Here is a 25,799-nt window from a genome sequence, read left to right as displayed (position 1 = left end):
GTCACTTGTGATACACAGCACACAGTGCACACAGTGAAATTTGTCCTCTGCATTTAACCATCACCCTGAGTGAGCAGTGGGCAGTGTGTGCTTTGCTCAGTGGCACCTCAGTGGCACCTTGGTGGATCGGGATTCGAAATCGACAACCTTCTGATTACGGGGCCGCTTCCTCAACCGCTAGGCCACCACTGCCCTGTGTATTTGTCACATACGCAGTCATACATGATATGATATGCAGTGAAATGCTTTTGCGACCACTACAGACCTCAATATTGCAACTATAAAAAAAGTTAATGCTTTCATCACATGAACAGACATCTAATCGTTCGGTACTGGAGCACACTCCTTTGGGCATTGGGAGAAAACTGGAGAACCTGAAGGAACGTAGCACCAACACGGGGAGAAATATTTGCAGTTGTTCAGATCAAGCAGGCCATATATCCTTTACAACACGCCCTTTGGCCACACATCATTTTTTCATCCTTCTTTACAGTTCCACCTTTATTTGAATATAATTGATGTAGTATATAGCATTGATAGCACACAGCCATTATTTTGCTCCCTCACCTCTGAATAAAGGGTTCTGTAGTGCCATCTTGTGGATAACGTGAACAAGAACCAGCATTTCCAAAATGTTATTACATTCTGAAATAATCCACAAATGATAAAGGTCTTTATTGTCTGATGAAGTTTTTGTGGCTGAACATTGGCTGTGTACATGAATAGCAGTAATACTATTGTATTATTTTGTACCAACTAAAATAAAAATGGACAGTAGTACAGACTGTCTTTTACTGTTCACATATTTTGAAGCTGGAGCAGACAACTTTATCCTCAAAGACCTGATATATGGGATCATTTTCAGGTCTAGTCACTTTGAATTTCTTTGCAGTTCAGACATAAAGTACTTTTCAGTCAAGGCAGAAGGATTACATACAGACTTCATTCATGAACAAACTAAGAACATTATGTTTACAGTAACAGTACAGTACTATTAAGTTACACAAATATCTTAATTAAATGACTTAAAATGTTTGGAGTATAAAAATAAATAAATGCAAAAAGATGGATTGATGTATACAATATAATTTTTTTTCATGACATATCCTTATTCTTATATTATCCTTCTGCATGTCATTAATTTCCATGCTTTATTTTGCTGTTCTGGATGGCCAGTTATATCACAGGCTGATTAGATGATGCCAGTCCTGAATGACGTAGGTCAGGAAGAAATGCCCTAATGATAGTCGTTCATTATAAATTGCAAAAATATCTATTTTTAGTGTTCTTTATTTTTACACTGAGGAACAGTAGCATTGCACGAAAAGTATTTATCTGGCATTTTTAGTATGCATTCTCTTACGTCCTGTCAGTATCTATATCACATGGACTTCCAGAGTGAGAAAAAAGGATCCTTCTAGATTATGGTTCCTTGGTTGCGCATCAAATGCCCCAAACAAAGTCAGCAAGTGTTGGCATTTGAATAGCCTGTTGGTGTCCAGGTTGCTCCACCCAATTAGCAGGCGCAACCACACTGCCCTGACGCCAGCGGCCTGAGCAGATTCCTAATTCAGCCTTTTCTCACGCTGGAAGGCCTGAGCTCAGAGGGAGCAACAGTGGGCTGGACATCAGACGGGCAGCCCCAGAAGATAATACTTCATGGGTGGATGAGTTAGAACTCCTCCCATAATGGTGTGGCTATGCAAGGGGTCCCACTTCCAGATTTGACCTGCCACACTCCTGCTCCTTACATGCATTCAGTGTAAAATACGTCTTGAACACATCACCAATTTTCTGAGTTAATTTATTTCTAGAGGGGCTATTGACATGTAAATCTCACAGGATGTTAATATAAAAAAACTCATCCAATCCACACACGCAGGATTCAATCCATAGACGTCCATAAACGAAAAACAATGTTCCCCCATTTATCTAAATGTTGTTCAGCAAACGTTAACCATGCTTTTTCTTCAGCATAAGAGTCTTGCATGGCGAGTATGGATACAGATCATGGTGGTTGAGTGCAATACTTACCGTTCTCTTTGAAAACATTGTACCTGCTGAATCCTGGTCAGGTGGTGGCTAGTTTATGGTGAACTGATGTTCTTTCCACTTCTGGATCACAAGCACTTAATCACTCGATTAATTTAGAAATTCTTCTACAACCAAATAGACCATTTACATTAACGCCATTTACCAAACGCTCTTCAATCAGTAGTGACAGGGACAGTCCCCCTGGAGACACAATGGTAGTAAATGGGGTTTGAACCTGGAACTTTGTGAGAGTCTGGTTCATAGATGGGTATGTCTCAGTTGAAAGTAGATAGGCACATATCAGAAGGTCCATCAGTTCATCTGGTTTTAATTGGATCATCACGTGAGGTCAAGATCCTTCTTCAGCTCTGTTTAGCTGACAGTAAATTCAGCTTTGTTCCACATTATCCCAACAAAAATTTAAAAATTTAACTGGGTAAATATTCCCAAGTGGGCATGGAACTGAAGTGGTGTGCTTGTGGCTTAAGCATAGAGCATTAAACGGCATTAATATTCAATGTATTCGTTTAAAATTCATGATGCTGAGATATACATCAGCATTAACCAAATATGACTAAACCCCAGATGGCGTTTCAGGCCATTAGTAAACCCATGACATACTGATCTTTATATAACAAATATTACACTTGCGTTATGCAGAAAGACTACACACAACATGTGTAGTCTGTAACACGATGGCTGTTGTATGGAAGTAAGCTCAAGTGTAATAAGATGTTCCTGCAGATCATTCCGGATATAAAAAAAAAAAAAAAAAAAAAAAAAAAAAAAAAAGGACCAGCTTGACCACCCATGTGTCTGCATGAGGAATGTGTTCTTATAAAAGGATCTTAATGCTTCTGGATATGTGATGGTGCACAAAAGTTATATAGGAGCAGGTCATTTTAGTCCCCTGGTTAAATAATGACAATACCTTAGACACCTAAGCAGTGCAAATTACTGTAATTGTTCTATTACAAAAACACTGACACTAGCAGTTAAAAAAGAAATTACAAATCCAAAAAGTGTGCTTTCACCCAAAATTGTTATTTTTCATTTTACAATCATTAGTAAGACTAATGTACACGTTTCTATACCTGGATAATGTTTCCCGAAGCTTGTAAAAGCAGATAAAATATTCAATATGTATTGTACAAGTTTTTTGTTGTAATTTTACATACCAACTGAGCAAACAGTTAGAGGTACAGTATAACAAACGCAGAGAGAGTGACAGTCTGTAAAAACCTGCGAGTCCAGGATCCACCCAAATTAAAAGAAGAAACCAAAAACGAAAGTTTTGAACTGAATCTCACCAATGAGCACAAATACAGAAATGTTCAGTATCAGACATGTACAGGTTTTTCAAACATGTGCACCAGTTATTAAAGTTTTTTTTCCTGTTTAAAAGAAATGAAGCCATTACAATCCAACATGCACATATTTAACTTAAAGAAAAGGCCGACAGAAACCAGAATGTTTGTGTGTTTTCTGGGGAAACAGGGGCATGGGGCTTTACACTTCAGAGTCCACCAGAGTTAATCTGCTGAGTCAAATGGAAACCGGTCTGGTTACGGGTTTAGGGGAGGGGGGGCATGGTTATCCGGATGAACAGCAGCCCCCTGCCGCCGTGGCAGCCTGGGGTTCATCATCAACGATCTGGACTCCTCGCCGCGCCGCTCCAAACTGACTAGCTCCATTGCCCTTCATACGCTCCTCTGCCTGGGCAGTCTCCATCATTCCTACACACACACACACACACACACACAGAATGAGCTGAACAACTTCTGCATTACCTCAGTTTAAAATTAATAAATGAATAAATAAAGCAGCATTTAAATTTGTGCAATTTTAATATTAAAATGTATAAGATTACTAGTATGAAATTAAATTGTGTTAATAGTTATAAGCCTTCTGAAGTGCAAAATGTCAGACAACTTCTCTGAATCTGCCTAAATATTCCATGCAGTTACGGCTACACCAAAACAGTGCCAACCCTCACATGCCAAAGCTCAGCTAGGTCTTACGTTTGCAGAGGTCAAGGAACAGCTCCTCAATGCCTTTGTTTAACTTGGCGGATGTGTGATAGTGTTTGGCTCCAACTGACTCTGCGTACCTGTAGGAAAAAAAAAAAAAAAAAAAAAAAAAGACGGGAAATTAATCATCTGACCAATCACTGGGGAAAAAAAAGGGAAATTAATCATCTGACCAATAACTGGGGAAAAAAAAGGGGTCACATGACCAGTCACACCTACCCCTCTGCCTCCTCCACTGACACGTGCCTCTCTTTTTCCAGATCAATTTTGTTTCCTACAGCAAACAAGAACACTCACTTTTCATATCTATTCTACAGGAAACAATAGAGATCATGTGAGCTAATTCCTGTCTGCGTGTCCACAGGTACGTGAAAGTTCCAGTTTAAATGTAATTTGCCATGAACCGGCAAGAAATAAGTAGTCGTATGGTTTGATTCAGAGCCGATGGCTGCCCTCAGGGTGTGCGTGTCTACTGTACCATCACATGAGACTGAGCAGTGTGAGGTTTTACAGACAAATTTTATGTATGGTGGTTTGCTCATGTGATAGAAAACGTGTGCAAGTGCAAGTCTAGCGTCCTCTGGGTCACAAACAGGTCATGTGACTGGGACTCACCTACAATACATAAACAGATTTCGTTCCCCAACATTTTCCGCAACTCTTTCACCCAGTTTTTCACCTGTGAACAGAACAGATGCATTTTAAATATGAGAGCATAAAAACGGGCAGGAAAGCAGCCCAATCTCTACTGAATCACGATGAACAGAAAGCTCACTTTCTGGAAGGAGTCTTCATCTGTAACGTCGTATACTAATATGGCTCCATTGGAGTCTCTGTAGTAGATGGGACCTAACGCGTGGAACCGTTCCTGACCGGCTGTATCCTGTTTAGGACCAAAGTGGAACACTTTTAAATTGCTACAGAATGGAAACAAATTCCATGCTCCATTTCGAACTACTCCACACGTAACGTATCAAACAAGCTGAGACACTGGCATACAGAACATGTTTATTGTGATGAAATTACCCATATTGCAAGATTGACTCGCTTCCCTGTGATGTTGAGCTTTTTTGTGAGGAAAGATGCCTGGAAAACAAGAGGAGAGGAGACACGTGAACATGTGGCATGACATGAGCAAATGTGACGGCAATTTATTGATCATTACTGGAACAAAGCTGAAATGCATATCATCAATATCATAAGACAAATAGGCCAGTGCCATAACATAAAATCCCTGATAATACACAAATAGCTGTTTATGTGATTAAAGCAGGCCATATTATGAGAGAGATAACAGAGTGCATTTACATTCTCTTACACATCATGGGATTCAAGTTGTCAAGTCACATGACCAGAACAAAGGAATGTTCTGCACACATGCTGTATGAATGACCATTTGTACGTAAAATGAAGAATTATTTGTTTGGATGCTAAAATGTAACGGTCATTAAATCACAAGGGCCACTACATGACACATGGGGGGCACAAAGACACGTCCATGTGAAGTTAGCATGGGACAAGGCAGACAAAACACGACAAATATGCAGAGGGGTTCAGACTCAAACTTCTGATGCGTGATGACAAACCAAGAGGTCAAGTCAACCCGCTTCAACCTGTGTGAGTATCAAAGATCAAACAGGGATAAAATGTGAAGCTGAGTCCATAGAGCACAACTGAAAACTGAACAAATAAAAATCACCCAGGCAGCAAAGCAGGAATTAAACTGAAGGAATTTAGAAAACAAAATGAATAAAGCAGACCAAATCAAAAAAATTAATAAATAAATAAAATCATGGCCTCCAAAAAAAGTGAAGAGACTAGGTAGTAAAGTGAACTGACTAGGTAAGATTAATGGAGACTGGTGGTTGAAAGATGAAAAGTGGAGAGCTTCTACAGGTCTTCATCAAAGGAAAGTTAGATAGCAAATAAATGGAATGGAGAACAGGCTGAAACAAGATGAACAAACCTATTATAAGCCTATAAATACAGTAGCATTCCTTTGCAGTATGAATTTTATTTTCTCTTGAGCAAAATATTATTATTTAATATAAATTTTCCTTCCAAATCAGATATTTTTACACCTTTGTGACTGTTACCAGACTAATATTACCTGTACTGCAGCAAGACACGAGGCAGTGACAGCAATATTTACAATAAATAAATAATGCAACATAGTTTAATATTGCGATTGCAATATGATGTGGCACTTGCTTATCAATAATCAAATATGAATTCTTGACATCACATTTTAAGAAAGCTATACTGTTGGATATAAATGGGATATTTTTTTGTTTTTTGGTGCTGATGCAAATTGGTAATTTTACCTTGTGTTGTTGCATTTTTAACTACATGTTCACAGCCATCAGACCATTACCACCAGAGCTGTCATGATGTCATACATATGACTTGTAAAACATGCAGGGTGCCCTAAGAAAGCTGCACTGCTGTATGGAATGGGTGTGGCTTTGAACGGTGAACAAAATTTAGTAAGAACTGATTTGTATTGAACCCCCTGCAATAATTAACTCAGTATTTATTTGGGATGGTACTTTGATCAAGTGGCACCTTGGCAGATCGGGATGTGAACCAGCAACCTTTTGATCACAGGGCCACTCCCTTACTGCTAGGCCAACCATGGTAAACTTCGAGAGAATGACATAATATAATGTCGATTCATTCCATGTACGCTGCGACCTGTGGATTACTGACAGATTGAAAGCTTGTTTTATTTGATTTAGAAAAATGCATGTGGGAAAGTATTTTTCCCTCATCACTAGGCAATTTAGAAAATAGTAATAAGTGAAGTGACTGTCATTGTGATACACTGCAACACAGCACACTGTGCACACAGTGAAATGTGTCCTCTGCTTTTAATAATCACCCTTGGTGAGTAGTGGGCAGCCATGACAGGCACCCGGGGAGCAGTGTGTGGGGACGATGCTTTACTCAGTGGCACCTCAGTGGCACCTTGGCGGATCGGGATTCGAACCAGCAACCTTCTTTCCTTAACCGCTAGGCCACCACTGGCCCTATGAGGAGAACTCTCAGAATTTAGCAGTCCCACAATTTCCCGATTTCTGATTGTCTTGTGGGTCTATTTTTGGTGTGGTTGAGAGTGAAAGTTGCGCTCTGAGATCTTAGCGTCAGATCACTGGGGGAAAACCAGAAATGTATTCATTTGTTTTGCGGCGATGTCGTTTCGCCACAAATCTGCCTGAAGGCTACTGTATGTTGAACCAGGATCATGAGGAAACGTTGTCTCATCCCACTTTGTACATGAATAAAGCTGCTGACAATAAAAGAACCTTGAAGAAAGGTTGTTTAGATGTTACTTTGCTGAATTTTTTCTAGGATGAGGGAAAGGCTCAAAAAGACTCAACTAAGTATGAATTTAATGCTTTGGATGCATATATAAAATCTGAAACTTTTGGATGTCTTTTTTTCTTTTCTAATTATTTTTGGTATAGCTGCCAAAAAAATATAAGCAAAGGGTTGCAGGTTCAAATTCAGTCCACCGCACACTGACCGCGAGGCGAGCCCCCATGCACACACACACACACACGGCTGCCCACTGCTCACTAAGGATGACTGGTTCATTGCAGAGGACACATTTCATTGTGCTTATTGAAAGTGAAGTGATTGTGATACACTGCAGCATGGCATTTACACAAAAAAATGTGTCCTCTGTATTTAACCATCAACCTGAGTGAGCAGTGGGCAGCCATGACAGGTGCCCGGTGAGCAGTGTGGGGGGCGGTGCTTTGCTCAGTGGTGGATCGGGATTCGGACCGGCAACTTTCCGAATACGGGGCCGCTTCCTTAACCTCTTATACTCCACAGTCCTGGGTTCCAATTTATTGTGTATACCAATAAAATAAATCCCATATGTGGCATCTGATAAGTTCAGGTATACTCCAAACGACCACCAGGATTTCTTCTGAACTTTTATTTATTCACCTAAAAACTATGATTATTTAGTGGGTGGGGAAAAATGTGTCAAATCACACTTAAAATCACTGTTCAACAAAGTACTAGCTTGCTTTTGTAAACCATGTATGAACTATTTCATAATATTACACATTCTTCCATTTGTTAAAAAAAAAAAAACAAACAAAAAAAACAAACAAAAAAAAAACATTTGTTTACCAGTAATCCCAGCCAAATTGTCGAGTACACGTGCAAAAGTCCCACCTCCCACCCAGTAAGAAAAGGGACAAATTCCCTTCCAGTTTCCTGACCAATGGCCATGAACATACCAATCTGCGTGTATTCTCTACATGATGCACGAGACATTGGGGCAGTGGTGACCTAGCGGTTGGGGAGGCGGTCCCATAGTCAGAGGGCTGCCGGTTCAAATCCCGATCTGCCAAGGTGCCGTCCCCACGTACTGCTCCTCGTGGCTGCACGCTGATTGAAAACTTGCCATGTAATGCACTAGTCGCACTTGTTAAAACCAACTTTCACAAAAAAAATCTGTGAACTCTACAAGCATTCAGACAAAACTAATGCAACTATTGCGCATGCAAATATTTCCATGTATTATGGGTGTCAAAAATGAGCAATACTTCAATAAAATAGCAATATAAATGGTGCAATAACAATGACCAAGATGGTGTGATGCACGGGACAATGTCACTGGTCTAGAAGCTAAAATATTAAATCAAGTAATGTTACAGAAAATTTTCTAGAGAATCGGCCATTAGCTATACATGGACTTCTGCTGTTTTTTGCTTGTATGAGTTTTAATCAGAGTTTCTCTAGCTGTTTGATTTGTGCATTTAAAGAGAAACACAATGTATAGGTCGGTAAAAACGGCACTGTCCCTGTTATTGGGCTCAGCTAACTCAGTTTTATAACGCACTATTTATCCATTTGTTCATGCTACCTCACTGTGTAGCACCTTGGTACACAACGTGAGGTGCTATATGAATAAAAAGGTCATTACAAACAGGGGTTTCTACTGATATAATATTCACAACCATAAGTCCTACAAACCATTTCTGGGATTGGGTGCATGGTAATAACAACCCTTTCACTAACGAATCATATTATGGGTTACATACCCATTAAATAGGAGTGCTCACTGTATTCAAGGTCATGGGAAGCAGTGAAGATGGTAAAATGTATGAATGAGAACATGATGATGCTGACTGTACTTCAGATTTCCATCAGAATCCTGACACTTTAGAACAGGAAGAAGTGTCCACGCAGGGATCCCTCTTAGTATGCAGACCAACCGCGCCAATCACTGCCGGGTCCTCACCACAATGGACCCATTATTGTGTCCAGTGTCTGCAGTAGTTTATATTTTCCTTTCACCCAAGCACATGATGCATAGTCATATTCTCACAAATCAGAGCACAAAACTGCGGCGTCAAGGACTGAAGTAACATGCACAAGCATGACAACCCTTCAGGAGAGAAAATGTTCCTTCAAAGCAGCTCCAGCACGATGTTCCTGATTTACTTTCCTTCTATAGAACAGCTCGGCCTGGATAAATTGATCCATGGGTGATTGACATTTGATGACCCTGTCCTTCAGGGAAACATGTGAAGAGGGCAGATTATAAATCCAGCTCATGTGACTTGGACTGAAGATAAGAGTAACAGGTAGTAAACGGGACTGGAATAAAAACATGCTAGATCAGGGGTCACATGACTATGGCTGAAAACACACAGTGATGGAAAACTGAAATTGGAAGTCATTTCCACAACCTCATGCTCCGCCTCTTCATTTTCAAAGATATATCAATTGGGGACACACACAGACAGATATAGAGACGTGGACACAGACACAGAGCGAGACATTACAGGTCTGCCTTCTCTGTGGAAACCTGCACACTGGGGAAATAACGGCTGCAACTGAGATTTCAGCCTTCACTTTCACAATCAAGGGACCTTTTTCTGGGGGGCTTTCCAGATTTCATAAAGCTGAAAAAAAAAAAAAAAAAAAAAAGACAGCTGGAAATTAGAGGTGGCTATAATAATACTTTTAAAAAGAAATCCTGAAATGAAACTAAAAAGGCCCACATTCAAAGAAGAAAAAAAAAACTTTTCAGAAGAGAAGAAAATGTTAACAGGAGTTTAGCCATCAACACCTACACTACCGACACCGCATCAATACAAAGAAAACCAGACAGAACAACACAGAACGACAATACGAAGGCCAGATCAGCACTTGATCAGGAAGTGAGAGGAAAGGTCCGGATCACAGGGGGTGAGACACCGCGCCAGATTTACTATGTCAGTGACCGTAATCACAACACAATATGAATGTTGTTTCCAGATGGCAAATCCTAAATAACATCACAGTGAACTCTGACCTGGCAATCACACGAAAAAAAAAACCACCAATCACCAGCCACCGGCATCGGGGTACGACCCGTCCGGACGCCGAGCTCCCCCCGGCATCGAGGTATGACACCACCGGAAATCAGAGGTGGCTATAATAAAGCGGGTACGACCCGTCCGGACGCCGAGCCCCCCCCCCCCCGGGTCACCGCAGGCGTCGGGGTACGACCCGTCCGGACGCCGAGGTCCCCCCCCCCGTCACCGCAGGCGTCGAGGTACGACCCGTCCGGACACCGAGGTCCCCCCTCGGTCACCGCAGGCGTTGGGGTACGACCCGTCCGGACGCCGAGCTCCCCCCCCCCCGGTCACCACAGGCGTCAGGGTACGACCCGTCCGGACGCCGAGGTCCCCCCTGGCATCGAGGTATGACACCGCCGGAAATCAGAGGTGGCTATAATAAAGCGGGTACGACCCGTCCGGACGCCGAGGTCCCCCCTCGGTCACCGCAGGCGTCGGGGTACGACCCGTCCGGACGCCGAGGTCCCCCCTCGGTCACCGCAGGCGTCAGGGTACGACCCGTCCAGACGGCGACCCGTCCGGATTCTGGCCTTCTGTAGCAGCACCACGTTCGTGTCTGATCAAGCTTGGCTTCGTAACCTCAGTCCTGTGGAATAAATGCGGTGTCACAGCCACACGGTGACATGGTTTCACCGCAGCTTCTTCTTGTTTTTTCCTGTCAGGTGGACGTTCTAAGGATTGACATATAAAATGAAATCATAACGAACACTGACATCCAGGAGAAATGACGAGCGAGGCTTCCATCACCAATCAATAACCAAACTTATTATTTCAACAGGAACTGGCTGCACAGGGACAGAAATATCGCTGACGGAGGAGGCCACACGGTTCCCGAGGAGAGGAGCGGTACAGAGCGGGGAAGAAAGCGGGGAAGAGCGGGGACGAGCCGGGCCTGCCTGTCAGTCAGTTCGCTTCCTCACACGGGGAAAAGAGCAGAAAAGAACGGCAGAACATCGCAGCAGCAGCGTCGTCGTCGTCTTACCTGAAGGGTCGTGATGTGTTTGTCGTTGAATTTATTTTCACAATAACGCAGCACCAGCGACGTCTTGCCAACGCAGCCCTCCCCTAACAAGACCACCTTGAACGAGTAGCTTTTATTACTGCCAGCCGCCATGCTGGACAAATCCGTCTTCGGTTCGGAGAAAAGGCGTCGGGGTGTGAACTTGTGCCTCGATTCACATTAGAGTCGCTGGTGGTGAGGAGGAGGAGGAGGAGGAAGAAGAAGCGGCGGAGAGCCCGGGCAGCCACACCGAGCCCGTCTACCAGAAGGAAACGCAGCAGCCGCTTCCTCCGCCCAGCCTCGCACCCTCTCTAATGGCGTCTCCCTCGACTACGTCATGGAGGCCACATCACGTGATGCGCCGCGGGTTGGCAGATCCTGGCACAGGTTCACCCAGTAATGACGCGCAGCTCAAAAACTATACCTGCTCGGTTCTCACCAATGGACAGTGTCTAAGAGGAACTGAGGAACTGTTTTGCAGTGATGGAACCCCATTGACATCTGACACCAATGCATAAACATATGTCCACTGCATAACCACAAATTATTACAGGAGGTCGCCAGCCAGCAACTGCACTGCCGGAACTGCCTCGCAGGGAAGACGCCTTCCCAGCTCCAGTCATCTTGCTAGATAAAGTGCAAATACCACCAGGCAGTATAGATATTGATAATCTTATTTTAATCTATTCATAATATAGATTATGAATGGTTTTGTACATGAGCTTCCTTCACTCAGTGATCCTGGTGGGAACACGAAGGTGACCAAAAATAATTAATCATTTCAAATCACATTAATGATACATTTGACATTTTCAGTGTTTTATAGAGGTTTCAAAACAGCTGAACACTCTATGGTTGTAATTTGTCTAAAAAAAACCCATTGTGTCCCAGTTCGACAAAATGAGAGGCACAGGTGGTTTTTTTTAAGTGCGTTGTAATGATTTACCTAGGAAATGATTGTACAGCTTCTTTAATAGGTGGCTGTAGTTGGTTCCTCTGATCATTTGCTATAAAATGTACTTTCCCAGAATGTGTGGCCCTGGAGAGTGAAAATGTCTGAGTGCCAGACTCAGACTAATGTTCAGTAATTGTTTGAAAGTAGTGAAAGTCACACTGTATCTTTTAGAATACTGCTCTGTCATAGCTGTCTTATTCCATCCCATCACAATATTTTACCACCACATTGCAGAGAAATATTAGTGGTAATGAGGCCTTGTAATTAGCAATAAATAGAAATGTGGTACAAACATATATGCGCCTCAAAGGAGATAAAAACATGCTCATATTACTCATTGTGACCATGACGCCAGATGTACATCACATGTTCATATGACACAAGCCCAGAGGTGTCTAAAGTACACACATTCCTTACTCAAGTACCAGTATAGATGCCTGTGTTTTAAAAGGACTCTAGTCCTTCAGTTAAATGTACAGGTTCTTAAACATACGTAAAGTATTAAAGTATAAAGAAAAACACAAAGCTTTGTTGGCCAATCTTTTCTAAACACTATCAAAACGTAAAACTGCTGTAAAACATTGAGGGATTGCAAACTCAATGTGAATAGTGCTCAAAAAATGTATTGGTATGCAAATAGATATTAGCCTACACATAAATATTATCAGTCAGACTTCAAAGCCTAGACAGTAAAAGTAAACAGAGTATAACTCTGTTTAATTGCAAGAGATCATTTGTAGGACTTTAAGTGCTACGTGAGAATGTTAAAGGACAGTGTGCAGAATGTCTTGAAGGAAGATGGTGTTAATTGCCTAGAGAGTGAAGCATGCTAATGTGATATCAGCAGGTGCTCATATCAGGCTGAATGCACACACAAAATAATAAAGAATGTACAAAAAATACAATCAAATCCATTTTATTTATAAACACATTTAAAACATACAGGGATGAAGCCAAAGTGCTGTACACTCATAAAATACATAAAACAATAAACAACATTAATTAAATACAAAATACATTCAAATTAAATATAAATAAATATATAAATAAATAAATACCAACACAAATCTCAACCCCCAACTTAAAAAACAAACAATTTTATCTTTGAAAACAGAGAAGTCTGGGGCAGTATTGGGCTAATGGTGGCCCTGTAATCAGAAGGTTACCGGTTCGAATCCCGATTCGCCAAGGTGCCCCTGAGGTGCTGCTGAGCAAAGTACTTTACTTTGCTTTACTTTATTTTACTTGGCAGACGCTTTTATCCAAAGCAACTTACAAGGAGAAGACACCATCAATTCTCATTCGGTTTCCATAAATTGTGAGTTCCGAAACTGGGGATTGAACCAAGTGCTAATCACCAAGAAGTGCCAAGGAGCAAGGAAAGCCTATGCTAATTCTGCCACCAATTTCAAGTCCAAAATCAACACTTTCAAGTCTTCCTTGACTGCTAGTCCACCACTGCCCCTAATTTACGAGTCATGTAGACTTCTGGAACTGATACAAACCGAATCTGCATAAAAAGTGCAGGTTGCCCAGGTCAGCAGGCTACAGAGAATTTCCCATCCCTCCCCTAAAACATTATCTCCACCAACCATCATGGCTTCCAAACGTGTGAAGCATTGTAGTTGCTCTGTGGTTGGATGTAAAAATGAGCACAAATGTATTTTTTTCAGACCCGAAACTCTGAAGAACCAATGGGTTCATTTTATTTTTTCTGGAAAAACACAGACACAACTTCCTGCCTACATCAGACATTGTGGTTGGTGAATGGTGTTGATGACGTAATATCCGTGAATGCCCCCTCAACTTCTATGACAATCACTTCACTTTATTATATTATTATTCTATAGGCTGCTCTCCTCCTTGTCCCGTCTTTCTCCTCCTCATTAGCATTTAAAGCTACAGACACAGAAACAGCATGTCCTGGTGAATTCTCCGACTGTACAGACTGTAACAGACTGTACTGAAACCTCTTCACAAACTCTTGCATTTGAAATATGTACGGTCGGTCTTTGTCCATGCCCATGTTGCAGTCCAAGGTTGTGTTGTTCTTGGTAAACGGGGTCAAATTGCTTCCTTAGCTGATGGACTCCGGCAGTGAAGTCTGGGTAGAATGCACTAAGTGGTTCTTATATTGAACTTCTTTCTTAGCCTGTGCCGGGGTTGCCAGTCGAGAAACCTCATTATTAAACTTATTTATTTCATTATTTCACTGCCACAGCTCCTTTCATTTGGAAAAAATCATTTTATTTTTTGTGCTATTATTTTTGGCGACCATGCCAGTTTTCATTTTCTTCATTTCATTTTTATTTTCTCTGGCGCAGTAACATATGTTACTATGTTGGTTTTGGCTATGTAATTCTTAAGCAGGAATGAGAGCCCATGTTTTAACAGATTAGCTCAATCATAATGCAATGTGATGTGGATGAAGGAGGGATGAGGTGTAGACGCTGGACATGAGAGAACGTGAGTTTTAATGAATGCAAATAACAGCACAGTGACTGTGAATAAAAGGCACGCAGCATACAGGGATCAACATATAAACACCCAACACGCATGACAACCATTACACTGCACACAGTCTTACACATAAAGTGTCCTAATCACCTGCACCAAATGACCGGCAGCTCTGGCTGATTGGGACCCATGCTCTCATGTAATCAGGCACCTAGGCATCACATATATATTTCTTTTTATGGTGGATGTGGCCAAAAACTTCATGACACAAAATGAGATTATTCCAATGTACATGCTATGCTTTCTAGATGTTTTGCTTTTGTGTTTAGTGTGTAGTGTTCTTTTTTAGGGGCGGTGGTGGCCTAGTGGTTAAGGAAGCGGCCCCATAATCAGAAGGTTGCCGGTTCGAATCCCGATCCGCCAAGGTACCACTAAGGGGCCACTGAGCAAAGCACCGTCCCCACACACTGCTCCCCAGGTGCCTGTCATGGCTGCCCACTGCTCACTCAGGGTGATGGGTTAAATGCAAAGGACATATTTCACTGTGTGCAACGTGTGCTGTGCTGCTGTGTGTCACATGTGACAATCACTTCACTTTACATCCATAGTGTCTGTTTCTAAAACCTTGTGCTTATTTGACTGGGTCTCATGAATTTAGCGTTCTTCTTAAGGAAGCGTGAAAGTCTTACCCTCTTCATTGCCATGGAGTTGTGGTGGAAGCTCCCTGATCTTTATAAAGGGAACACTGCAGCACCATTCAGTGTGTTGTCTTCTGTGTATTTAGGGTGGCATTTCCTGTTTTGTGTTTTGCTCTGAACTGATTCAATGAGATGGCCTTTCTCTGCCGAGAGGTCTAACGTGTAACAACACAACTCCTCCACTTTAACACAAATAAACTGTATGTGATGTACTTGCTTATTGTGTCCACTAGGGGTTGCAGTTTCTCCATGGCAACGGCATCCTACACACAGATATTAAGGTATCTCATCACATACAACCACACGATCATATCTGAAAGTTCAGAGGCTTCTTTACACAATTATATTTACCCAGAAAAACATTCATTACAAGTGTGTTGGCCCACAGGCACACAATGTCCTGATTAATCCTCCGTGTCGAGGTGAATGAGGGCTATGATGAGGGATGTGAGATTTGGTCCAGGGGAATGATGGCCGTTGAAGTTCCCTTCAACTCCATGAGGCTCAGCTGGTAAACACACACACTTATGAACACAAAGACACAATTAACGGCTACAAACACTGTTTACATAAAAAAATTGGACCAACTGTGGATTCAATAGCCCCTTGTGTGCGTGTTCTCAAGGTTGATTTATTCCTGTCTGTCTGTATGTCTTCAGGATTGCTGCCAACTGTGAATACATGGACCTGGAATATTTATATTGGTGAATGTTGTCTTCATTGCATTGTTCTACATGTAGTAGAAAAAAAGAGGGAATATATATATATATATTATATTAAAATAACCAGCCTCTACCCATTCGTAGAACCTTGTGAAAAGTATTTGTTTTTGTCACGCTGTTTAGGGGTCACTATTCTAAATTCAATATTCACGATGTGGCAGGATCGTCTGCCCCTGCTGGTGAACTTAAATCTAGCAGTAATAGGAAGTCCCGCCCATCTGCCTGTTTGTGATTGGCCTGTTGTTCTGCCACTCACATTCTCAGAGACGTCTTAGAGTGAAATAACCAACACGTGAAAACATGGGAGGTGAAACGAAATGTTTCTTTTCTGGCATTTTCTGAGAATCCACGTTACTAACAAAACAGATTTATTCACTCTGGCTCCAAGCTGCGTTAGGGAGGTCACGACAACTTGGCTAACGTTTTAAATAGTGCCGTGGCTAGTTAGCATTTCAGCCCATTAGCATGGAGAACTCTGACAACTCAGTAGATCTGCACGGAGACGAACAGATCATTGAAGTTATCGAGCTGAACGACGTCGAGCCATCACCAGGTGAGGTAGTTATTGTGCTGTTCTCGCCCGTATACAACATGCACAGCCAGATCGGACGCGCAGTTACAGTGGAATCTGTGTGTGGCGCAGATGATCTCGCACAAGAGCTGGACGAGGCCGGGTTCGGAGAGGATGATGGTGATGAAGGCTGGGAGACGGAGGACGAGATGGAGACCGAGCAGGACGACAGTGACGTCACCTTCCCGAAGCACACAGGTAGCCTGCAGATGATCGTGTGTGGAGTGTCTGCGCTGTACTAGTTTTAATTCTAGGACTGTCGTGGACTCTGCCAGGTTCTGTGTTCTGCGTGGGACTTGACCCTGTGACGAACAGCATGGCAGTGACTGGAGGGGAGGATGACAAGGCCTACGTGTGGAGCATCAGTGACGGAGAGGTGATTCTGGAGTGCACAGGTAAGTGAAGGTTTTTAACCACCCCACCACTACATTTACATTTACAGCATTTATCCAGAGCGACTTACAATCAGTAGTGACAGGGACAGTCCCCCCTGGAGACACTCAGGGTTAAGTGTCTTGCTCAGGGACACAATGGTAGTAAGCGGGATTTGAACCTGGGTCTTCTGGTTCATAGGCGAGTGTGTTACCCACTAGGCTACTACTCACCCACCACTAGTGGCCTTCGCACCGGTCCTCTATTTAAAACCTGTCTTTTGCTCTTCTCTATCAGGACACAAAGACTCAGTGACATGTGCAGGTTTCAGCTACGACTCAAAGCTGGTGGCTTCTGGCGATATGAATGGTCTCATCAAAGTTTGGAGAGTGGAGACTAAAGAGGAGATCTGGTCTTTTGAAGTGGGAGACCTTGAGGTACGCTGACCGTCCTCTTCTACAATGAAGCACTGGTGGTTGGCATGACTGAAACCGCTCCTTCTCTCTGCAAGTGGCTTGAATGGCACCCCTGTGCACCAGTCTTGCTTGTGGGGACAGATGATGGCAATGTGTGGATGTGGAAGGTGCCAGACGGTGACTGCAAAACCTTCCAGGGTCCAAGCTGCCGGGCGACAAGCGGCAAGATCCTTCCAGATGGTAAGTCATAAAGATCTTCTGAAGATCAGATCCCGTTGTTTAATTCTTGTTGCTGTTCACAAGCCCTGGTAAATGGGGAGAAGAGCTGATCCGCTGTGGCGACCCCTGATGGGATATTACATGGGCTATTCTGCGTTTTGTACTCTTTTCCTAAGGAAAGAGAGCAGTGGTTGGATATGAGGACGGTTCCGTGCGACTCTGGGACCTGAAACAGGGCAGTGCGGTCCATGTGATTAAAGGTAAGACCGTTATCACGCTGTATTAATATGGTTATTATATTATTCCTCAGATCCCCGGGTGGATTTTATTGTTTCTGAATTGTTTGTTGCTTGTATTAAAGGAAGAATAAAGTGATATAAGTTTCATCATGTGAACAGGAAGTGATGGGCACCAGGGGCCGCTGACCTGTGTGGAGAGTAATAAAGACGGGTCTCTGGTGCTGACCGGCTCGGTGGACGGACAGGCCAAACTAATCTACACCCCAACAGGAAAGGTGATCCACAGGTCTTCATTATCTCAGAAAGGAGGAGGAGCTTGTGGTGTATAATTCTTTTTGACACGGGGATTAATCGTATATATCTTAATGAATAAAGTTTAAAAAGCTCTTCTTCGTTGAGGTGTGGTATATAGTACTCTTTATTTTCCCAAATTTGGCAAAGACAAATTGAATTAAGGTAGATTTAGATGATCTAAACTGTACTAATGAGCACCCAAAGCATATGTTGAATTACTAAAATGTTGCTTTATTCTTTTGTCATTGGTTGCTGCAGAAAGAAGCATATTTTGCAGACAATACTGTTTTAGTTCATAATTATCCTTTAAGCATAATATTTAAAATACAGACAAAAAGGGAAAATGTGCTGACTTGCCTAATGGTTTCATTTTTTTGGGCAGGTTCTGTGTGTCTTCTCGACCGGGAGCAGCAATGCTAAAGGCTCTGTGGGTGACGACAATGATTCCAACTCTGTGGAATCTGTGGGTTTTTGCAAAGTGTGAGTCATTCACTCAGAAATCAGCCCCCTGAAATGTCCCTCAATGACCCCTGGTGTCTTCCTACGCTGCAGGCTCCCATTGGTGGCAGTTGCTTACCTGGATGGAACTCTGGCCATTTATGATCTCTCCACTCACAGCCTTAGACACAAGTGTCAACATGAGGTAATGTGAGTCCAGGAAGTGGAGTGGTCCATCAAGTTGCTTTTAGTGGCTGTGGGCTTCAGTGTTTTCCATACTTTTTGGCTTATATGTGTGTGGTGTGTGTTGCAGGCTGGAATTGTCCACCTTCAGTGGGAGGAGTCTTCCTCAGTGGTGGCAACCTGCACTCTGGATGGTGCCATCCGCCTCTGGGATGCTCGTTCTGGCTCAATGGTGTCAGAGTATCGTGGGCACAGTGGTGACATCCTCGACTTCACACTCAACAGGTGAGGACATGTTTCAACCCTGAACCTGTGTAGTAATGATGGGGGCTCATCCTGGCATTTCGGGGGATTACACATAACCAGAAGAATATGCAGCAATACTGAATCTTGTACTGATTGTTCGACTTTGAATAGATACTGATATTTCTGATTCATATTCTGTAACACCCCATAAATTCTGCATGGCCTTGCAATTGTGCCCAATCTCTGCCAACCTGTCTACAAATTTGTCCAATATTTATAATAATGTTGAGCCCTATATTACCAAACTCCCTTCATTTCAGCTTTCAGGTTGGCTGTGAAAATGCCAGTGTGGCTAAGGATAAAATTACACACAGTCCCTGTAATAGGTTGATATGTTGGCATAAATGTTGTGGTGGCTGCTGGTCTTTCATAAAGACTGAACCTAGTTTTGTCCCAGGGTGTTGAATGCTGTCCTGAATCAAGATATATTTTACAAATGACTTTTCTGTCTTGTTCATTTTTGAGGTTTTATCCCGTCAATTTGCCTGATTTTTCTTACGGTTGAATGACTACAGAATTTTATAATTTTTTCCCCCCATTTTATTTACCATCAGTGAATTGGTGCAGCAGATTGAATGGTTTGAGAGAGAGTAACTGTTCTATTGGATTAGAAGATAGTGAAGCAATTGTCATTGTGACACACTGCAGCACAGCACACGATGCACACAATGAAACGTGTTCTCTGCTTTTAACCCATCACCCTTGGTGAGCTGTGGGCAGCCATGACAGGCGCCCGGGGAGCAGTGTGTGGGGACGGTGCTTTGCTCAGTGGCACCTCTGTGACACCATGGCGGATCGGGATTCGAACCGGCAATTCGATTACTTCGCTTCCTTAACTGCTAGGCCAGCACTGCCCAGGATTAGACTGCACTCTCCACATTGATCAGTGAGTCTTGGCCACCCAGGAACAATATTGGTAGGTCGTGTCCAGTTAGGAGTTATAGCAAGCTATGGAGAACTAAGAGCAGCAGTTTTGGAGATCCTAAGACACTGCCGTCTAAACATGACAATTTGGCTTTTGCAATTATTGACGTTTTCTAGGTTGAATGTTGTGCAGTGGATGGGATCTCAGCAGGCATGTTTGCACAGACATGTGAGGCCTTCTTTCTGTCTTACAGAGAAGCTTCTCTGGCAGTAACTGCGGGGGGAGACCACAAGGCCAAAGTGTTCTGCCTGCAGAGACCTGACCGGTAGTCCATGGATTTGGAATTTCAGAAGGACTTTTCTACACTAGCCCACATTATACACTGTCAAATCAGAGTAAGGGTCAGAGATGTTTGGTGTCGGATGTAGCCAGCCTTCCCTCTATATGCCTGTTGGATCCATGAACCAAGATCACATCTCAGACAGATAAGGTTTGGCTTTGAGGTTAATAAAAGTCTTTTATGTGATTGACTGGTTGTCGTGTCTGTCCTATAATCACAATTCATTTCTTTCTTTTCTTCATTTTACAACTGAGAAGTCACAGCAGCTCTGCAAAAATAGGGGTATACATCTGTTCTACATATACACAATGCATCTGTTTCTCAAACTCAACTGTTCAGAGCAGCCCAGGGTTCATAATTTCATAATTTACATTTACAGCATTTACCAGACGCCCTTATCCAGAGCGACTTACAATCAGTAGTTACAGGGACAGTCCCCCTGGAGCCACTCAGGGTTAAGTGTCTTGCTCAGGGACACGATGGGAGTAAGTGAGATTTGAACCTGGGTCTTCTGGTTCATAGGCAAGTGTGTTAACCACTAGGCTACTACCACCCATAATTATTCATGAATTTGGTTAACATTTTCAGCAGCGGTATTGGTCCTTACCAGATGCCCCTCACTACCGTGGACCATCTGTCTCAGAGCTGCAGCAAAACCATAACAGACGGACGGCTGTTTATCCAGCATCCAAGAAGAAGCTACTAAACTTACTCCTTCTCCCTGTTTTAACCAATCACAGTAATACACTGTTCTGCCTTACTCAAATCCTCCGAGTTCTAAACATCTTCCTGACACTTGTAGTGTTATTTTTGGACGGGGATGTGTTTTGCTTTCAGACGGCAGCTCCCTGATCTGCGAACGATGAATTCAAGGGCGAGAATGTGAGGAATGTTGAAGTGTAAGGTTTGTATTGAAGGTCTGAGGTGGTTTGCACCCAGAACGTCTAGAGACTGGCCTCTGAAAAGACCTGCAACCACGATTTTTGAAATACAGCTGTCAAAATTCTCCAAGTATCATCTTAACATGCCAGTGTCATCAATACACTGAAAAATGGCTTGATGAATTTGTCTGCATCTCTTAAAAGATAGTTGAAGATAAGACCTTAAGCATCATACTGAGTTGGATTGAAGATTCCTGAACTTCCTGTTTGAGCTGGAGTCCAGCAGAAGGCGCTTTCCCTTTAAAGTGTACAAACTCCGTGCGGGGAGCGGAGGAGAGCGGAGAGCAGTGCTGCCCTTGCACGCCTTCATTCAATCTGGTTCATCGCAGCGGCCTGGAATGGGCTCCTGCACCAGGGGGAGGTTTCAGGAGTCTCCTGAGTTGAGGAATAAACACTGGCTGTAGGGATGTTGGGACTTCTTGTTGATGGGTCCCTCGGCTAAATAAGGTGAGCATGATTCTTCATATTCACTGTTATCCATTAAACCACGGCGGGAATGTGGTGGTTAAACCCTTTAGATCTGGTCTTCTGGTGCTTTGATGTAAGCACTAAACTATGTGGAAATGTAAAATTATGGGAAGATTTTTTGCAGCTCTCAAACTTAACAACTATTTTTGCAAGATTTTACATCAGTACTTCTCTTTAGAAGATACATTCACACAAAGAGCAATGAAATGGTCTTCCAATAAAAACATAAAGCCATGCGAATCGGCGGTAGAAAAGAAAATTAGCAGCTGATTGGTTTCATCATTGGTTGTTTGCCCACTCTGTACACAGAGCTGATATTAAATTAGTTTACAGTGTTGCAGTCAAGAGCTCATAAACTTATTTTATATATATTTACTGTGTTGATTTCTTATACATATTTTTGGAGTTTGTGTACAGTATACACAGTTCATACAGAGAAAATTCTCAGCAACATTTGCAAGATTTAAACGAACACTTAATGTATATGTTACTAATGCAATCAGGAAAAAAATGATATACTGATTGCGTGCATTAGTAAATTCTTAACTATAAATTTAGAAATAAAAGCATCATCAGATGAAGAGTACTCCAGTACTGGTTAAAGCAGGATACATGTGGGGGACTTTTTCCATGACAGTGGCGTCTTGCTCTTCATGTAAGTTTTTGGGTGCATGTTCAGATGGGGCCAGGATATGGCATTTAACACTGTATAGTGCCATTTTCACAGAATGAACAATAAAGTGTTAGATTTAACTGTGACCACCCAAATAAGAGTTGGTCACTATATAATTTTAAAATTTGCATAATTATTGATTTATGTTACATTTGTTATTCTACAAATGGACCATATTTAGCTTTTTAATACACATTTGCCAGTATAAGTACCTTCAAGCAGTGCTACACCTTTGCCTGAAGTGGGCCAGATCTACAAGCCATATAACTTTTTAGGTATGTAAAATGTGACCCATATCTGTTTTATGAAGTCTGTTTGTTAGTGCCAGAATCTAGGCCAGTAGAATGATATCTGGGTTTGGAACAGTACTTCTTAGTTCAGGCCCTGGAAGTCCACTAACCAGGTGCTTTTCATAATAGTCTCATAATGAATGCAGCAGGAATGGGTTCAAGGGTTCCTCTGGTCATGTCCTGTTGGTCATGTTCACAGTCTCCAAATCTCTGCTCTCAGACACTCCTTCTAGCCCCTTAATGGAGGTCTCAGAAAAGAGACAAGCCAGTGTCCTTTGGTGTGTGTGTATGTGGTGTCTACTGTAGGGGTCCTCCAGGACAATGACTGGAATCGTGGCTTTTTAGGCACACACAGTGATGCAGCTTGAATATTTGATTTGGAAGGATCCAGCTTCCTTGTGCTCATGGACGAGTGGATTGAATAGATGAGCTGTAAATTTGGTTTATGGGGATAAAAGTGAATTAGCACAGAACAATTGGCTTTGTGACTACAATATGAAAGTGAAGTAATTTTGAAGAACAGCACACAGTGACACAGGGAAATAAGTCCTCTCTTTTTAACCACCACCCTTAGTGTGCAGCGGGCAGCCATGAAAGGTGCCTGGGGAGCAGTGGGGATGGTATTTTGATCAAAGCGACCTCAGGCCACCACCGCCACATGCTCCGGTCACCAGTTAACAACCATGTAAACAATGCTGTTCTGTCTTCTGATTTCAGTGTGGTTGAATGAATCTTAACCCAAGTCATGATTGTTTGGCTGTAACAACACATGACTCCAAGATGGCACTCAATGCTACAGAGAGCGCGGTCAGTCAGCGGGAGGCCAGATTAATCTATGCCATCACCATGCCCATGTCCAGCGCCATCATCCTCATCAACCTCCTCATCATCCTGGCCATTGCCAGCAATCGACAGCTGCATAACACACCAAACTACTTCTTTCTCAGCCTACTGGTAGCTGACCTCTGCACCGGGGTCGCCCTCCCTTTCATCCCCTGGATGGGCCTTAATCGACCACTCAGCTTTGGAACCTGTCTCCTGGTCCACATCCTCCCCAACTTCCTCTTCCTGGCCTTCCTCTTCAACCTGGTGATGGTACACTACGAGCGGTACCTGAGCATCGTGAGTCCACTCCACTACAGAACACTCTGGCTCCACCGCCACTTTCTGTTAGCACTGTTTGGACTGTGGGTGCCACCATTGATCTTCGCCCTGCTGCCCGCCTTTGGCTGGAACAATCGGGGACATGGTAAGATGTGGAATGGATGTTGTCTGGCACCCAATATAACCACAGAAGCGAACTGCTCTGGGCCATCGTCCGGGGAGCGCTGCTGTACTTACCAGCACGTTTTCCCAAATGTCTTCATCTACCTGGAGGTGTACGGGATCCTGGCGCCCTCAATAGTTGCTATTGTGGGCATGACTGGGCGGGTGCTGTGGATCACTCGTGCCCAACTCCGAGATATCCAACGTCTGGAGCGCTCTGTTTCCCAGGTAGGAAAGCGCCGGAGACGTGGCCTGGCTCTGAACCTTCGCTACGCCCGCTGCGTTGCTGCAGTATCGCTCACTTTTCTGGCCTGTTGGGTGCCCTATATCATTTATACACATGTGGGCATGGCCTTCCTTCAGCGCCCTGGTGCCCAACCCAACCCAACATCCCACCTGGTGTTGTCGTGTGCAGGTGTGGGGGGCATGGCTGTGGTGCCACTTGTCCTGGGTCTTGCAAACCGTGAATACACCGATCCTGTTCGGAAACTGGTACGCACATTGCGGGACCGCTGGAAGAGGAGGTGGGATTCTGATCTGATTCATTCGGATCCCTCTAGATCTAACAGACTGTGTATAATGTAAAAAAGAAACCTTTAGACTTGTATCAAAACTGCCAAATTTTGCACTAACTTTGTTTTTACGCAGTGGATGTACACTGTCCTGGCGTGCCACATTTCTACTCTTCGGAAGTTGCCCTGCTTAACCGCAGGTGCTGTTACTGTGAAATGAGGCTGTCTACGGGCAGACTGGGAACTTTCCTACAATGGCAAATGTCAGCTGGAGCTGATATTATCACCGCAGCAGTCATGTAGCAATACAGGTTGTGCAGCTTAATCCGTTTGTTGCGATGGAGACCAAACTTTTAACGGACGGTGCACCATGTAAATTCACTTGGGCCATTTATTATCCATAAAGTCTAGAATGGCAAATAAACTATTTATTAAGTATTTTTCTGTTGATATACATTTGCTATGCTTTATTTTCTAAAATAAGCCCGCAAATGAATCATGGGAAGACGAAGAGCAGGGAGAAGAGTCTGGTCTGTCACAAGATCCATTTGTAACACTTATCTGTGCACCAGAACACAATAAATGAACATGTTTGGAGAATACAGACAGACCAAAGATTAAACAGTGTCGTTTTTTTGGTGTTTTCTTGCAACTAGAATCTAGAAGATTTTACAGGGATCCATAAGCAGTGGATCCCTTTACATTGTAAGCTGCATGTAGTAGTAGTATTACTACTAGGATTGTAATATATGCAAAAAGTAATATATACATTTTAAAAACAAAATCGATAGGTCTTTGCAAATTGACCTATTGAAAATAATTTTCTGAGGACATTTCTTTCGGATAGTTCTGGAATTCAGTTTTTTGCTGATGCACATCTGGTCATAATGGACTCTGCACAGAATGACAGAAAGAGAGGATTTCTTCGAAACAGAGGGACACGAAGAGGCAGAAAGAATGTGATGGAGAGTAAACTGTACACAGAGATGTGCTGGAGGACTGGAGAGCATCCCAGATATGTTCTGCAGAGGATCATGTTATCGTCTCCATCAGCTGGAGACTCTGCAGGGTAACTGCTGTCTACCGGCTCTGATGACTTTGACACGCAACAAATATGCCTACATGAATAATCAACAGCTTCA

The 25,799-nt window shown here is 42.9% G+C and overlaps 3 protein-coding genes across 4 annotated transcripts; 2 read left to right on the top strand and 1 right to left on the bottom strand.

The window, feature by feature from the left end:
* Positions 1–2,977: 2,977 nt before the first annotated feature.
* On the bottom strand, positions 2,978–11,779 carry rab21 (RAB21, member RAS oncogene family). The gene is made up of 7 exons (XM_028955554.1): positions 11,415–11,779; positions 5,091–5,150; positions 4,840–4,947; positions 4,680–4,743; positions 4,284–4,338; positions 4,056–4,144; positions 2,978–3,770 (listed from the first exon to the last, which is right to left on the bottom strand). The coding sequence occupies exons 1-7, from the start codon at positions 11,544–11,546 to the stop codon at positions 3,628–3,630; spliced, it is 651 nt and encodes a 216-aa protein (XP_028811387.1). The 5' UTR covers positions 11,547–11,779; the 3' UTR covers positions 2,978–3,627.
* Positions 11,780–16,521: 4,742 nt separating this feature from the next.
* Positions 16,522–20,697, top strand: aamp (angio-associated, migratory cell protein). Of its 2 annotated transcripts, none has more exons than XM_028954898.1 (11): positions 16,522–16,817; positions 16,908–17,033; positions 17,111–17,230; positions 17,505–17,644; positions 17,719–17,863; positions 18,019–18,102; positions 18,241–18,356; positions 18,758–18,855; positions 18,928–19,018; positions 19,127–19,281; positions 20,421–20,697. In XM_028954898.1, the coding sequence occupies exons 1-11, from the start codon at positions 16,730–16,732 to the stop codon at positions 20,494–20,496; spliced, it is 1,239 nt and encodes a 412-aa protein (XP_028810731.1). In that variant the 5' UTR covers positions 16,522–16,729; the 3' UTR covers positions 20,497–20,697. The 2 variants fall into 2 exon arrangements, with proteins under 2 accessions (XP_028810731.1, XP_028810732.1); XM_028954899.1 differs by having other exon boundaries at positions 16,522–16,822.
* Positions 20,698–21,779: 1,082 nt separating this feature from the next.
* Positions 21,780–24,822, top strand: LOC114765202 (G-protein coupled bile acid receptor 1). Its single transcript, XM_028955281.1, has 2 exons — positions 21,780–21,895; positions 23,597–24,822. The coding sequence occupies exon 2, from the start codon at positions 23,606–23,608 to the stop codon at positions 24,728–24,730; it is 1,125 nt and encodes a 374-aa protein (XP_028811114.1). The 5' UTR covers positions 21,780–21,895; positions 23,597–23,605; the 3' UTR covers positions 24,731–24,822.
* The last annotated feature ends 977 nt before the right edge of the window (positions 24,823–25,799 follow it).

This window comes from Denticeps clupeoides, chromosome 15 (assembly GCF_900700375.1).
Source record: "Denticeps clupeoides chromosome 15, fDenClu1.1, whole genome shotgun sequence".
Lineage (NCBI taxonomy): Eukaryota > Metazoa > Chordata > Actinopteri > Clupeiformes > Denticipitidae > Denticeps > Denticeps clupeoides.
The sequence above is the reverse complement of the archived record's forward strand: the minus strand, read 5'-3'. Positions and strand labels throughout refer to the sequence as shown.